General features: G+C 41.4%; 1 protein-coding gene across 1 annotated transcript in view; it reads left to right on the top strand.

Annotated features, from left to right (window-relative positions):
- The first annotated feature begins 513 nt into the window (after positions 1 to 513).
- The window catches only part of LOC135221289 (neuroblast differentiation-associated protein AHNAK-like), a 161,538-nt gene continuing 146,523 nt past the window's right edge, over positions 514 to 15,528 (top strand). Inside the window, 9 exon segments of the mRNA XM_064259099.1 lie at positions 514 to 1,744; positions 1,747 to 2,709; positions 2,712 to 3,445; positions 3,447 to 4,811; positions 4,813 to 7,402; positions 7,556 to 8,307; positions 8,309 to 9,981; positions 10,376 to 10,661; positions 10,750 to 15,527. Of these exon segments, the coding sequence (XP_064115169.1) occupies positions 1,057 to 1,744; positions 1,747 to 2,709; positions 2,712 to 3,445; positions 3,447 to 4,811; positions 4,813 to 7,402; positions 7,556 to 8,307; positions 8,309 to 9,981; positions 10,376 to 10,661; positions 10,750 to 15,527 (13,829 nt within the window). The 5' untranslated portion in view covers positions 514 to 1,056.

Genomic DNA, 15,528 nt, shown 5'->3' with positions numbered 1-15,528 from the left:
TGAGGGTGAGGGTGAGGGGGGAAAGGGAGAGGGAGATGTTTTGGTAGGGAATGCTCGGGAGGGATAATGTTGTTGTTGGGGGAGGCGTTTCGTGTGAGGGAATTGGAGGAGTGAAGGAATGAGAGGCCAGGGGGGGAGAGGGGGTGGAGGAGGAGAATGCGAGCTCTTTCCGTGAGGTGGGCGTGTGCTTGCTCCGAGGGGTTGGTGGTGTGTGGAATTATTGTTGTGTTTTGAAGGAAAGAAAGGCGGGATCGCTGTTCGTGGCCGAGGTTTGAACAACTGACGTGGCGCGGTAATGAATGCATTTATTCCCCGTGTCAGAAGCTGAAGTTCTCAGCGCCGACTGTTCATAGATTGTCCGTGGTAAAGTATTTCCATTGACGATGAACGTCGCACATGTGTATACGTGGGTTTGTTTAAGTTACGCTGGTGAGGTGGGCGTGGCTACTGGTGCCCAATTCGTGCGGGTTGCCCACTAAAGACCCGGTCGCTTCTAAACTCAAAGTTATCTTAGCTACATCGAGTCAGTAGCCCGCGCGCCATCCTAGAGCGTGGATGTGTTTTGTGTTGTAGCTCGCTCACCCGCTCGTCCGCCCTCACACCGCGTCCTCCTTCAGTGCCTCCTCTAAGATTTACATGAATGAGAAAAGGATTTTTCAGAGTGGCGAATAACAAAGTTTTCACAAGTTCGAGTTCAAGCTGCAAGTTTACTGTAATTTATATGATATTTATAAGAAACACGCAACGCATATATTAGTTTTGACAGAAAATATTCGAGCACAAATTGGCATCAAACATCTGGTTTTTACTTGGAAAAATAATTACTGCATCAGCAGTACATAAGAGTAATCGCATCATCAATTTCTTTTGAGTTATTTTGGCAGTGCCTGAAAACCATAATACTCAGATCTTTTAAAAGCTTTTCTTGAAAGATATTGAGATATTTCGTTTTACTGGCATTTCAATAAAAGTGACGAGGATGTTTGAGTGTTCGAGAAGTGCCATTTTTCTTCACTTGCAAATTTTGGATTCTGAATCGTTGGAAGCAGCCCCAGAATGGGCAACAGTGAAGGCAAAACTACAGTAAGAAAGAAGAGGCGTTTAGAGCCTCCACCAAGCACAGATCGCCCCCTCCCCCCATTGCCCACAGAAGAGGAGGAGGAGAAGGCACCAGAGGAGGCGGACCTTGACACTCCACCTCCATACCCACCACCTCCACCTCCAGGAGGAGATCGAAGCAGCAAGAGGTACTCTTGGAGGTTCAGAGGAGACTCCTCTGTCTTTGGCCAGAATGAGAGTAAGAGACGCTCGTGGCTACTAAATTTCTCTCCTGGAAGCGACGCAACGAAGGCTAAGCTGGCAAAAGACGGCAAGGAAGTCCTAGATGGTCACGTTATAGACTTTAACACAAGTGTCGGCATCATGGATAACAATACGTCAGGTGTTCCAGGTGTGAGGGTTTTGGCTGACGAAAGTGAACTCAACAATGTGGAAGGGTCGTGGAAAGTTGACACCCGCATCGAATCGAATAAAACTGTAAGGACCGAAACGCGTACATACACATATAATATTTCGAGTAACGATATGACGAAAGAATTATCAGAGGGAGTTCAACAGCCTCCTTGGGAATTGAGAGACGGGAAGTTGATCAGTATCAAGAAGGAATACGTCAAAGGAGAGGATCCTGATGCTCCTGGATATAGTCTACTTCACGAATGTGTGCAGACCGACTCGAGATTTGACGGCACAGGTTGCCCACATTAGATGTGAGTGCCACCTCTAACTTGAGTGACGAATTAAGGAATGTCATTGATGAACTCAGAGGTAAGGGTAACCTAGAAGTTAATACAAAAATGAATATTGCAGACAGTGAAAGATTGATTACTACGTCATCTACAGGTAAAGTCATTACTGCAGAATTAAGTGGGAAGGATTATAGGTCACCCGCAACAAAAGACTCCTTAAGTAAACTTGAAGCTGAATTGAGTGCATTGCTCTCTCCTGAACTGGAAATACATGGAAGGACAGGTAGGACAAAAATAGATGATGGAAATTTGGTTGATGGTAATGCTAAGTTAGATCTAGCAAGTGAAAATTCAGTTGGGTCAGTGGATAGAAATAATATAGAGGGTAGTGGACAGGTTGCGCAAACTTACAATGTAAATGTTACTCCTAATCTTCCATTGCCTGATCTTCAGGATTTCTCAGGTAGAGATGTGCCTTATCTTCCAGATCTTTTAAAGGGGAACCATAGGTTGGTTTTGGGAATGAAGGACCCCAGAGGTAGTGATAATTCATTTCATAATGGGGTCAATTTTGACACAAGAGGCAACTTAGATAGCCAATTTAATATTGATTCTCCCAGGATAGGTGGTATTAGTGAGTCTCAGAGCCTTAGTAATGATGCCAGCTTAAAGGGGAAACATACTTATGATACCAATGTGCATGGTGCTGCTGGCCCAAGTTTAACCATCAAGACAGGTCAATTTAACATAGCAGAGCATTCTGATGCTGCTGTATCCGTGAAACCACATAGTATTAAAGTAAACCCAGGAGTTTCCCCTGTAGAATGTCCAGAACACTCTGCACCATCAGTTGGCATTCGAGGTCAGCCACAGTTAGAGTTAGATAGTTCAGTACCAACACTAGAACCCACAAAAGCCCCAAAGCAAGAAAAGAGTAAAAAGTCGTTAGGACCTTTTGTGCATGCTTGAGTTCTCAGGGAAAGCTTGATTTTGAGGATCCATACATATCAGCTGAAAATAAAGGAAAGGGAAAAGGCAAAACCTCGGGAACAAGCTTAGGCATGGCCACAGAAATTGATAAAGAAAAGGATGGAAACCATGAAAGCGAAATAGATATAAACCTAAAACCTTCAGATATAAAAACCAAAGAGCCAAGGAAAAAGAAAGCTAATTTTGGTTCTTGCTTTGGTAAAGCAAAGGAAAGTGCTAGGGAAGATGCAGATATGAGTCCAAAAGTTCCTACTGTCGAGAGTAATGTATCTGTTGGGACCACTGCCAGAGAAGCAGTTGTTCCTGAAGGAGAAATATCAAAGGTTCAGGTTTCTATGCCTAACCCCACTGTAGATATACCTAGAGCGGGGATAAAGATACAGGGAAAAGCAAACACTGCAGGAAGTCATTCTAACGTGCAGAACATGAGCGTTGATATAGAAATGCCCAAAGTTCACTTGGAAGGCAAATATCCAAGAGGTGATATGCAGCTGCCGCACACTAATGAAACTGCTGCTTCATATCAAAATGCAAAATTAAATGTTAATGTCACTACACCAGATGCTCATTTAAAAAGAGAAACACATAGAATTAACATCGGGTCTCGTTCTATTGAATCTCAAAGTCCAGAAGTTGCTGGTGGCTATACTCCTGGTAAATATGAAGTTAAGAATGATGAAGGTAATATTTCATTTGGATATGGTGTTCAAAGTGGCAGCCCAGAATGGAAAATTAGAGGCAGAAATTCCTGATGTAAAAGCTGTATATAATATTGACACTCCTGATCCTAAAGGTAACATCAGTATTCAGTCTCAGAATGATGGTTCAAAGACGAAGAAATCAAAAGTCAAATTGGGCTCTTGCTTTGGTAAGCCAGAGAGTTCAGATGTTAAAGACAAATTTGGAACTAGTGCAGTGAAAATAGAAAGCTCTGATCAAAGATCTGATGCAGATCTTTCAGTCCCAAAGGTTGAAGGTGCTATTAATGGAGAATCAGGGGATATTAAAATAAAAGGAGGAAAACATAAAGCTAAGTTTGGGTCTTGCTTTGGCAAACCCAAAACACCTGAAATTGAAGGAGAATATGAAACAGGAAAGTTAGAAATAAGCAAACCTGAAATTAACGACTCTAGTGTGGAGCATGAAGTCTCCACAGATGGTAAAATAAAAGGTGAAAAACCCAAGGCAAAGTTTGGGTCGTGTTTTGGTAAGCCACAGAGTATGGATGTTGAAGGAGACTATAAACCTAAGAAATTTGATGAACAAGAAATTAAACCTGTTGTTGTTGTAAATCCACCACATGTTACAGGTGATATTAGTTATGATTATCCTGATGTTGAAATAAAGGGAAAGCAAACTACACGTATTAATACACCAGCAGGTGAAGGTGAATTTGGAGGAAGATTACAGGAAATTAAAGGGAAGCAACCATTCAAAATAGATTTTAGCACTCCAAAAGTTCCTAAAATGAAAGGGAATCTTGATATGGATGTGGATATGACGTCAGATACTACCATTGATATATCAGGGATGGTTACTGACATTCCAAAAGTGGAGGCTGAGATTGGGGGTAAAGCTACAGGGCCACAGGTGGAAATTAACACACAATGTTCAGACTCTTTTAATGCGAATACTGGTCTTCCAACACCAAGCTTTCAGTTGAAGGCTGATGTTCCAAAGGGGAGCGCAGATTTATCTGTTCCCAAATTACCTAAATTTGACTTAAATGTACATAAAGAAATTAAGAGTCAGAGTTTCTCAGGGGAAGCTAAATTTGAAACACCAAATAGTGAAATTGAACAAGTAGGGTTCCCCACAATTGATATAAAGATACCTCAGGGTTCAGGGGAAGCGACTCTTCAGAAGCCTGACATAAATCTAGATAATGAATATAAACCAGGAAGGGTGCAGATTGAAGCTCCAGAAATTAGTGCCAGGTCCAGTTCAATTCAACCACATGTTAGTGCTGAGGTTAGTGGAAGTTCTGATGGTAATGTGAAAGCTATAATACCCACTGCTAATGTTGACGCTAAAGTTACAAAACCCAAAGTCAAATTAGGATCATGCTTTGGTAAACCCAAAAAGTCCAAAAGTAGAGGGAGAATTTGTAGGAGAAGTAGAAATTAAAGACCAAAAAGTTGCCAGTGGGATTGATGTAAGCACACCAACTGTTGGTGGTGGTATAAGGACAGATGCTTCCGGGGTTAAAGCTAGTAAACCCAAAACTAAAATGGGATCTTGCTTTGGTAAACCCAAGAGCCCAGAAGTAGATATTGAATACAAAAAAGAAAAAATGGAAGCTGAACCCATAGTCACTGAGGGCAATTTAGGTTCCCCAAGTCTTCATGCTGATGCTAGCGCTGAGGTTCCTAATGTGAAAGCCAAGGCTGGATTTGGATCATGGTTTGGTAAGACTAAAGGTCCTGAATCTCCAGAAATTAGTGCAGACATTGAAGCTAGTAGGCCAAGCCCTGGTGCTGAGATTCATGTAAGAAGCCCAGACATAAAAGCTAAGGCTGCTAAGCCTAAAGCAAAAATAGGGTCATGCTTTGGTAAACCAGCAAGTCCTGAGGTGGAAAGTGAATATAAACCAGAGAAAATGCAAATTCAGGGTCCAGAGGTAACAGCTGAGGCTTCTATAGAAGCTCCAAGTATTGATATTGATCAGGGTACAAGTGCTCCAGTACTGAAAACTAAGAGTTCTAAACCCAAATCCAAGATGGGTTCATGCTTTGGTAAGCCTCAAAGTCCAGAGGCCGATGCTGAATATGGCCTAGGAAAAGTGTCAGGTAAAGGCCTCGAGGTAAATCCTAAGGCTAATGTAGCTCCACCCAGTGCCACTGCTAAATCCAAAACTACAATTGGCTCATGTTTTGGTAAACCTAAAAGTCCAGAGGTAGAAGGTGAATATAAGCCAGGAAAAGTAGACATTAAAGATATAGAATTTGACAAGGATATTGAAGTCACTCATCCAGTTGGTGATACTAGTACTAATTTAGAAAGTTCAAAAGTACGTATTGGAGGTAGTATAGATATTCCAGATACAAATGTTAAAACTGAGAAAGGAACTGCCAAAGCAAAATTAAATTTAGGATCTTGCTTTGGTAAACCAAAAGCTCCCAAAGTCAATGTTGAGTATTCTACTCCTGAAATCAGTGTTGATAGCCCAAAATTACCACAGTTGGAAGGTGACATTCACATACAACCAGCGGAAATGTCTGTTGACCCATCAGTTACGGTGGAGCTTCCTAAGATGCCAGAATTTAAAGAAGATTTTGAAATTGCCAAACCAGAACTGTCAGTAAAAGTCACAGGTGACATACCAGATATTCCAAAGGTTGAAGCAGAAATGGGTGGCAAAGCCAACTTACCAGAGCTAGAAATGAAAACCAAAATTCCTCAAGTTCCTGAATTAGACATGGAAATAAAGATGCCAGAGCTAAATCCAGAAGTGAATATAGGTGAGGGTGAAATTGATATTGGTCTTCCTGACTTAGGAAATGTTGAAATTGAAGCCAAAGCTCCTGAACTTCCTAAAGTAGAAGTTAATATGCCAAATCCCGAGTTGAAAGCAGATGTAGATATTTCTGGAGGAGACATTGATTTAAATCTTCCCAAATTCTCTAAACCAGGAGTCAGTATAGATTTGGAAGGAAAATCTCCCTCAGTTTCTGGAGAAATAGAAGGATTGGACATTAAATTACCCTCAGGTGCAGTAGAAATTAAATCACCATCCATAGATTCTCCTAGTATTGAGATAGAAATGCCACCAGCTCCAAGTATAGAATTGCCTAAACCCTCAGTAAAAGTAAAAGAACCAAAACTTAAATTAGGATCTTGTTTTGGTAAGCCAAAGGGACCTAAACTTGAAGGGGAAGGGGAATTGAAATCTGGTGAATTAGAAATAGAGGATGCTGATATCAGTGCCAAGGCTAGTGTAAAGTCACCCAGTGCCAGCGGTGGTGTAGCTGTTGATGCCCCTAATGTTGAACTGAAAGCTAAAAAGCCCAAAGCTAGATTAGGATCATGCTTTGGTAAACCAAAGAGCCCAGAGATTGAAGGCGAATATAAGCCTGGTTCACTAGAAATAGAAGGACCAGAAGCTAGTGCCAAGGCTAGTGTAGGAACACCAAGTGTTGGTGGTAAAGTAGCTGTTGATACCCCTGATGTTGAAGTGAAAGCTAAAACGCCCAAAGCTAAATTAGGATCATGCTTTGGTAAACCAAAGAGCCCAGAGATTGAAGGAAAATATAAGCCTGGTTCACTAGAAATAGAAGGACCAGAAGCTAGTGCCAAGGCTAGTGTAAGAACACCCAGTGTTGGTGGTGAAGTAGCTGTTGATGCCCCTGATGTTGAAATGAAAGCTAAAACGCCCAAAGCTAAATTAGGATCATGCTTTGGTAAACCAAAGAGCCCAGAGATTGAAGGTGAATATAAGCCTGGTTCACTAGAAATAGAAGGACCAGAAGCTAGTGCCAAGGCTAGTGTAAGAACACCCAGTGTTGGTGGTGAAGTAGCTGTTGATACCCCTGATGTTGAAGTGAAAGCTAAAACGCCCAAAGCTAAATTAGGATCATGCTTTGGTAAACCAAAGAGCCCAAAGGTTGAAGGTAAATTGAAGCCTGGTTCACTAGAAATAGAAGGACCAGAAGCTAGTGCCAAGGCTAGTTTAAGAACACAGTGTGTGGGTTGAAAAGTAGCTGTTTGATACCCTGATGTGAAGTGAAAGCTAAACGCCCAAAGCTAAATTAGATCTTATGCTTTGGTAAACCAAAGAGCCCAAGAGTTGAAGGTGAATAATAAAACCTGGTTCTCTAGAGAAATAGAAGGACCAGAAGCCAGTGGCCAAGGCTAGTGTACGACACCAAAGTCTAGTGAAGTAGCTATTGATACCCCTGATGTTGAACTGAAAGCTAAAAAGCCTAAAGCTAAATTAGGATCATGCTTTGGCAAACCAAAGAGCCCAGAGGTTGAAGGTGAATATAAGCCTGGTTCACTAGAAATAGAAGGACCAGAAGCCAGTACCAAGGCTAGTATAAGAACACCAAGTGCTAGTGGTGAAGTAGCTGTTGATACCCCTGATGTTGAACTGAAAGCTAAAAAGCCCAAAGCTAAATTAGGATCATGCTTTGGTAAACCAAAGAGCCCAGAGGTTGAAGGTGAATATAAACCTGGTTCTCTAGAAATAGAAGGACCAGAAGCCAGTGCCAAGGCTAGTGTAAGAACACCAAGTGCTAGTGGTGAAGTAGCTGTTGATACCCCTGATGTTGAACTGAAAGCTAAAAAGCCTAAAGCTAAATTAGGATCATGCTTTGGCAAACCAAAGAGCCCAGAGGTTGAAGGTAAGAAATAAGCCTGGTTCACTAGAATAGAAGGACCAGAAGCCAGTACCAAGGCTAGTATAAGAACACCAAGTGCTAGTGGTGAAGTAGCTGTTGATACCCCTGATGTTGAACTGAAAGCTAAAAAGCCCAAAGCTAAATTAGGATCGTGCTTTGGTAAACCAAAGAGCCCAGAGGTTAAAGGTGAATATAAGCCTGGTTCCGTAGAAGTGGAAGGCCCAGAAGCTAGTAGCCAAGGCTAGTGTAAGAACACCAAGTGCTAGTGGTGAAATATCTCTAGATGCCCCTGATGTTGAACTGAAAGCTAAAAAGCCCAAAGCTAAATTAGGATCATGCTTTGGTAAACCAAAGAGCCCAAAGGTTGAAGGTGAATATAAGCCTGGTTCCGTAGAAGTGGAAGGCCCAGAAGCTAAGTACAAGGCTAGTGTAAGAACACCAAGTGCTAGTGGTGAAATATCTCTAGATGCCCCTGATGTTGAACTGAAAGCTAAAGAGCCCAAAGCTAAATTAGGATCATGCTTTGGTAAACCAAAGAGCGCAGAGATTGAAGCTGAATATAAACCTGGTTCACTAGAAGTGGAGGGACCAGAAGCTAGTGCCAAGGCAAGTGTAAGAACACCAGGTGGTAGTGGTGAAGTAGCTATTGATACCCCTGATGTTAAAGTAAAAGCTAAAAAGCCCAAAGCTAAATTAGGATCATGCTTTGGTAAACCAAAGAGACCAGAGATTGAAGGTGAATTAAAGCCTGGTTCACTAGAAGTGGAAGGACCAGAAGGCAGTGCCAAGGCTACTGTAAAAGCTCCAAGTGCTAGTGGTGAAATGTCTCTAGACACTCCTGATGTTGAACTGAAATCTAAAAAGCCCAAAGCTAAATTAGGGTCTTGCTTTGGTAAACCAAAACCTCCTAAAGTTAATGTTGAGTATTCTACTCCTGATATCAGGGTTGAGACTCCAAAACTGCCAAAGGTGGAAGCAAAACTGCCAAAGGTGGAAGCAGATGTTGACATAAAACCAGCTGGAATTTCTGTTGACCCCTCAGTTTCTGTGGAACTTCCTGAGCTACCAGAATTCGAAGGCAATCTGGAATTTGCCAAGCCAGAAATGTCAGTAAACGTTGCAGGTGACATTCCAGATATTCCTAAGGTTGAAGCGGAAATGGGTGGCAAAGCCAAGTTGCCAGAGCTTGAAATGGAAACCAAAATTCCTCAGGTTCCTGACATTGACATGGAAATGAAAATACCAGAGCTAAAACCAGAAGTGAATATAAGTGGGGGAGAAATTGATTTTGGTCTTCCTGACTTAGGAAATGTTGAAATTGCAGCCAAAGCTCCTGAACTTCCTAAAGTAGAAGTTAATATGCCAAATCCCGAGTTGAAAGCAGATGTAGATATTTCTGGAGGAGACATTGATTTAAATCTTCCCAAATTCTCTAAACCAGGTGTCAATATAGATTTTGAAGGCAAGTCTCCCTCCATTTCTGGAGACATTACAGCGGACATTAAGTCACCCTCTATAGATTCTCCTAGTGTTGAGATAGAAATGCCACCAGCTCCAAGTGTAGAATTGTCTAAACCAAAAGTAAAAGAACCAAAACTTAAATTAGGATCGTGTTTTGGTAAGCCAAAGGGGCCTAAATTTGAAGGAGAATTGAAGTCTGGTAAATTAGAAATAGAGGACGCTGATATCAGTGCCAAGGCTAGTGTAAAGACACCCAGTGCCAGTGGTGATGTAGCCATTGATACTCCTGATGTTCAAGTAAAATCTAAAAAGCCCAAAGCTAAATTAGGATCTTGTTTTGGTAAACCCAAGACCTCAGAGATTGAAGGTGATTATAAACCTGGTTCGCTAGGAATAGAAGGACCAGAAGCCAGTGCCAAAGCTAGTGCAAGAACACCAAGTGCTAAGTCTGGTGAAACAAAGCTGTTTGATGCCTCCTGATTTTGAAACTAAAAGCTTAAAAAGCCCAAAGCTAATTAGGATCAAATGCTTTGGTAAACAAAGAAAAAGCCCAAAGGTGAAAGGTGTAATATAACTGGTTCAAACTTAGGAAATAGAAGGACCAGAAGCTTTAGGTGCAAAGGCCTAGTGTAAAGGAACACCCAAAGGTTGCTAAGGTACTGAAGTTAGCCGTTGAATGCCTCCTGATGTTGAACTGAAAGCTAAAAAAGCCAAAGCTAAAATTAGGAATCCTGCTTGGTAAACCAAAGAAGCCCAAGGTTGAAGTGAATATAAGCCTGGTTCCATTAGAAATAGTAAGGACCGAAGTAGTGCAAGGCTAAGGGTAACACCAAGCGCTAGTGGTGAAGTAGCTGTTGATGCTCCCGATGTTGAACTGAAAGCTAAAAAGCCCAAAGCTAAATTAGGATCATGCTTTGGTAAACCAAAGAGCCCAAAGGTTGAAGGTGAATATAAGCATGGTTCACTAGAAATAGAAGGCCCAGAAGCTAGTGCCAAGGCTAGTGTAAGAACACCAAGTACTAGTGGTGAAATAGCTGTTGATGCTCCTGATGTTGAACTGAAAGCTAAAAAGCCCAAAGCTAAATTAGGATCATGCTTTGGCACCAAGATTCCCAGAAGGTTGAAGGTGAATATAATCTGGTACCGTAGAAGTGAAAGCCCAGAAAGCTAGTTGCCAAGGCTAGGTTGTAGAAGAACCCAGAACCAGTGGCTAGTGTGGTGAAGTAGCTGTTGATACCCCTGATGTTGAACTGAAAGCTAAAAAGCCCAAAGCTAAATTAGGATCATGTTTTGGTAAACCAAAGAGCCCAAAGGTTGAAGGTGAATATAAACCTGGTTCCGTAGAAGTGGAAGGCCCAGAAGCTAGTGCCAAGGCTAGTGTAAGAACACCAAGTGCTAGTGGTGAAATATCTCTAGATGCCCCTGATGTTGAACTTAAAGCTAAAAAGCCCAAAGCTAAATTCGGATCTTGCTTTGGTAAACCAAAATCCCCCAAAGTTAAAGTTCAGTGTTCTGCTCCTGACATCAGTGTTGATACTCCACAATTACCACAGGTGGAAGCAGATGTTGACATAAAACCAACTGGAATTTCTGTGGATCCATCAGTTACTTTAGATCTTCCTGATCTACCAGAATTTGAAGGCAATCTTGATATTGCCAAACCAGAAATGTCAGTAAAAGTGTCAGGTGACATACCTGACATTCCAAAGATTGAAGCAGAAATGGGTGGCAAAGCCAGCTTGCCAGAGCTTGAAATGAAAACCGAAATTCCTCATGTTCCTGACATAGACATGGAAATGAAGATGCCAGAGCTAAAACCAGAAGTTAATATAAGTGGGGGAGATATTGATATTGGGCTTCCTGAATTAGGAAATGTTGAAATTGAAGCCAGACCTCTTGAACTTCCCAATGTGGAAGTCAAATTACCAGATCCCGAGTTGAAAGCAGATTTAGATATTTCTGGAGGAGATATTGATTTAAATCTTCCCAAATTATCTAAACCAGGAGTCAGTATAGATTTTGAAGGAAAGTCTCCCTCAATTTCTGGAGAAGTAAAAGGCATAGATATTGAATTACCCACAGATACAGTTGAAATTAAATCACCATCAATAGATTCTCCTCATATTGAGGTAGAAGTACCACCAGCTCCAAGTGTGGAACTATCTAAACCCAAATTGAAAGTAAAACAACCAAAACTAAAATTAGGATCATGTTTTGGTAAGCCAAAAGGGCCTAAAGTTGAAGGGGAACTGAAGTCTGGTAAATTAGAGATAGAGGATGCTGATATCAGTGCCAAAGCTAGTGTAAAGACACCCAGTGCCAGTGGTGATGTAGCCATTGATACTCCTGATATTGGAATAAAAGGTAAAAAGTCAAAATCTAAATTAGGTTCTTGCTTTGGAAAGCCCAAGAGTCCAGAACTTAAAGGTGAACATAAACCTGGCTCAATAGAAATAGAAGGACCAGAAGTAAGTGCCAAGGCTAGTGTAAGAACACCAAGTGCTAGTGGTGAAGTAGCTGTTGATACCCCTGATGTTGAAGTAAAAGCTAAAAAACCCAAAGCTAAATTAGGATCATGCTTTGGTAAGCCAAAGAGCCCAACAATTGAAGGTGAATTCAAGTCTGGTAAAGTAGAAGTGGAAGGACCAGAAGCTAGTGCCAAGGCTAGTGTGAGAACACCCAGTGCTAGTGGTGAAGTAGACGCTGACGCCCCTAATGTTGAACTGAAAGCTAAAAAGCCCAAAGCTAAATTAGGATCATGCTTTGGAAAGCCCAAGGGCCCAGAGATTGAAGGTGGCTATAAGCCTGGTTCGCTAGAAGTGGAAGGACCAGAAGCCAGTGCCGAGGCTAGTGTAAGAACGCCAAGTGCAGGTGGGGATGTAGCTGTTGATATTCCTAGTGTTGAAGTAAAAGCTAAGAAGCCCAAAGCTAAATTAGGATCATGCTTTGGGAAACCAAAGAGCCCAACAATTGAAGGTGAATTCAAGCCTGGTAAAGTAGAAGTGGAAGGACTAGAAGCTAGTGCCAAGGCTAATGTGAGAACACCCAGTGCTAGTGGTGAAGTAGATGCTGATGCCCCTGATGTTGAACTGAAAGCTAAAAAGCCCAAAGCTAAATTAGGATCATGCTTTGGAAAGCCCAAGGGCCCAGAGATTGAAGGTGGCTATAAGCCTGGTTCGCTAGAAGTGGAAGGACCAGAAGCCAGTGCCAAGGCTAGTGTAAGAACACCCAGTGTTGGTGGTGAAGTAGCTGTTGATGCCCCTGATGTTGAACTGAAAGCTAAAAAGCCCAAAGCTAAATTAGGATCATGCTTTGGAAAGCCCAAGGGCCCAGAGATTGAAGGTGGCTATAAGCCAGGAAAATTAGATTTAGGAGCCCCTGAAGCACATGTGGAAGGGGATATGGGAATTCCTGATGTAAATGTTAAAAGTGAGAAGGGAACAGGGAAAGCTAAAATGAATTTAGGATCTTGCTTTGGTAAGCCAAAAGCTCCTAAAGTTAATGTTCAATGTTCAGCTCCTGATATCAGTGCTGATACTCCAAAATTACCACAGCTGGAAGGAGACATTGATATAAAACCAGCTGAAATATCTTTTGACCCATCAGTAAATGTTGAACTTCCTAAGTTACCAGAATTTAAAGATCTTGATATTGTCAAACCAGAATTATCAGTAAAAGTAACAGGTGACATACCAGATATTCCAAAGATTGAAGCAGAAATGGGTGGCAAAGCCAACTTACCAGAGCTAGAAATGAAAACCAAAATTCCCCAAGTTCCTGAGTTAGACATGAAAATGAAGATGCCAGAGCTGAAACCAGAAGTGAATATAGCTGGGGGTGAAATTGATATTGGTGTTCCTGACTTAGGAAACGTTGAAATTGGAGCCCAATCTCTTGATCTTCCCAGTCTGGATGTTAAAATGCCAGATCCCGAGTTGAAAGCAGATGTAGGTATTTCTGGAGGAGACATTGATTTGAATCTTCCCAAATTCTCTAAACCAGTTGTCAGTATAGGTTTTGAAGGAAAGTCTCCCTCAATTTCTGGAGAAGTAGATGGAATGGACATTGAATTACCCTCAGGTACAGCGGACATTAAATCACCAGCAATAGATTCTCCTAGTATTGACATAGAAATGCCACCTGCTCCAAGTGTAGAATTGACTAAACCAAAATTAAAAGTAAAAGCTGCATCAGATATATCGCTCCCTAAAGGTAAATTAGAAGTAAAGACTCCTGATGTATCTGTGTCCGCACCCTCAGAAAAAGTTCAAGTCAAGAAACCTAAAGTAAAAGTAGGGTCTTGCCTTGGTAAACCTAAAACTACAGACATTGAGGGTGAAGGTGAATATAAAGCTAGCATAAATAAACCAAGTTCTGGCATAGATGGAAGTTGTGATGCTGCTAATGCTGAAGTTAAAACTACCAAGCCTAAAGCCAAGTTAGGATCATGTTTCGGTAAAGCTAAAGGACCAGATATTGAAACTGAATACAAGCCTGGCAAACTGCAGGTTGAAGGACCTGAAATCAGTGCAAAGGGTAGTGCAAGTGTTCCAACTTCTGATGTTACGGTTACTGTAGATTCCCCTGATGCTAATCTTTCAGGGGATTTGAGGCCTGTAAATATAGATACATCAAAAGGTGAAGCTGGAGTCAATTTCCCATCTTTAGAAAAACAAGAAGTTGGAATGCAATTAAACATAACTACACCAGGTGTTGAATATGAGCCAGGAAAAGTGGAAGGTGAAAAAATGAAAGCTGGTACAGGAATTAACATAGATTCTACTGATACTAAAGTTAAGGCCACAGGACCAAAAGTCAAATTTGCCTCGTGCTTTGGTAAACCAAAAGGGACAGAAATTGAGGGCGAATATAAACCAGGAAAAGTAGGAGTTGACGTAGGAGCTGATGCTAAAGCGGAAGTAAGCACTTTGGGAGTTAAATCTGATGTAAATCTTGGTGCTTCAGATGTCACCATAAAAACCAAGAAACCTAAAACCAAAGTAGGTTCATGTTTTGGGAAGCCTGAAAGTCCTGAAATAGAAGGTGAATATAAACCAGCCAAGCTAGAAACTGAACATCCAGAAGTTAGTGTAAGGACTGGCAAGGTTAAACAACCTGGTTTTAAAGGGAAGCTTGAACCATTAAAAGGAGAAATTGAAAGCCCAGAATGTGACTTACCTGAAGGCCAGGCATCAATTGAAATAAAGAATCAGATTCCTGATAAGCCCGTAGTCAAACCAGAAATTGGAGTGACAACTAGTGGCACAGACATAGGATTATCTGGGGATATGACAGCTAGTAAAGATCTGAAATTCAAAGACAAGTTTAAAGGAAAAGGACCAGGCTCTTGCTTTGGAAAGGCTAAAACAGAAGATGATGCATATATGCCCAAAGAACTCCAGGTAGAGGCTCCAGGCTTTGATGTCGATATAAGAGCACCTGTCCGTCCTGCACGAAAAGGAGATAAGTTAAAGGGCACTCTTGATGTCGGCATGACTGGGTCCGGTGATTTGTCAAAAGGCTTCCCTGGTGATGCCAAAGGAGGTATTCACATTCCAAGATTAGATAGAAATTTGGAGTTGAAGAATTCATGTATTGAGGGTAATATTGATATCTTAGGTTTTGATGAGGAAATTGGTTTAAAATCTGATGTTCCTGGTATTAAAAGAGACATCAAGGTGCCTGATTTTGAGAAAAAGATCGAACTAAAAGCTAATGTGCCTAATGTCAAAGGGAAAATTGATATCCCAGACTCTAGTGGCAATGTCAACATGAGTTCTGATGTCAAAAATCTTAAAGGAGATATTCACCTTCAAGGTTTCGGTAGAGGTGGGGTCAGCTTCAACAGTGATATTCCTTCTCTTAATAGAGATAATGAGCCAGAATTTGATGGAAAAGTTGATCTTAAAACAAGTGTTCCAGATATGAAAAATGGCTTTGAAACCTCGGGATTTGGTGGCAAGTTCAGTATGACCAAGAGATGTTCCAGATGT

This window comes from Macrobrachium nipponense, chromosome 2 (assembly GCF_015104395.2).
Source record: "Macrobrachium nipponense isolate FS-2020 chromosome 2, ASM1510439v2, whole genome shotgun sequence".
Lineage (NCBI taxonomy): Eukaryota > Metazoa > Arthropoda > Malacostraca > Decapoda > Palaemonidae > Macrobrachium > Macrobrachium nipponense.
The sequence above is the reverse complement of the archived record's forward strand: the minus strand, read 5'-3'. Positions and strand labels throughout refer to the sequence as shown.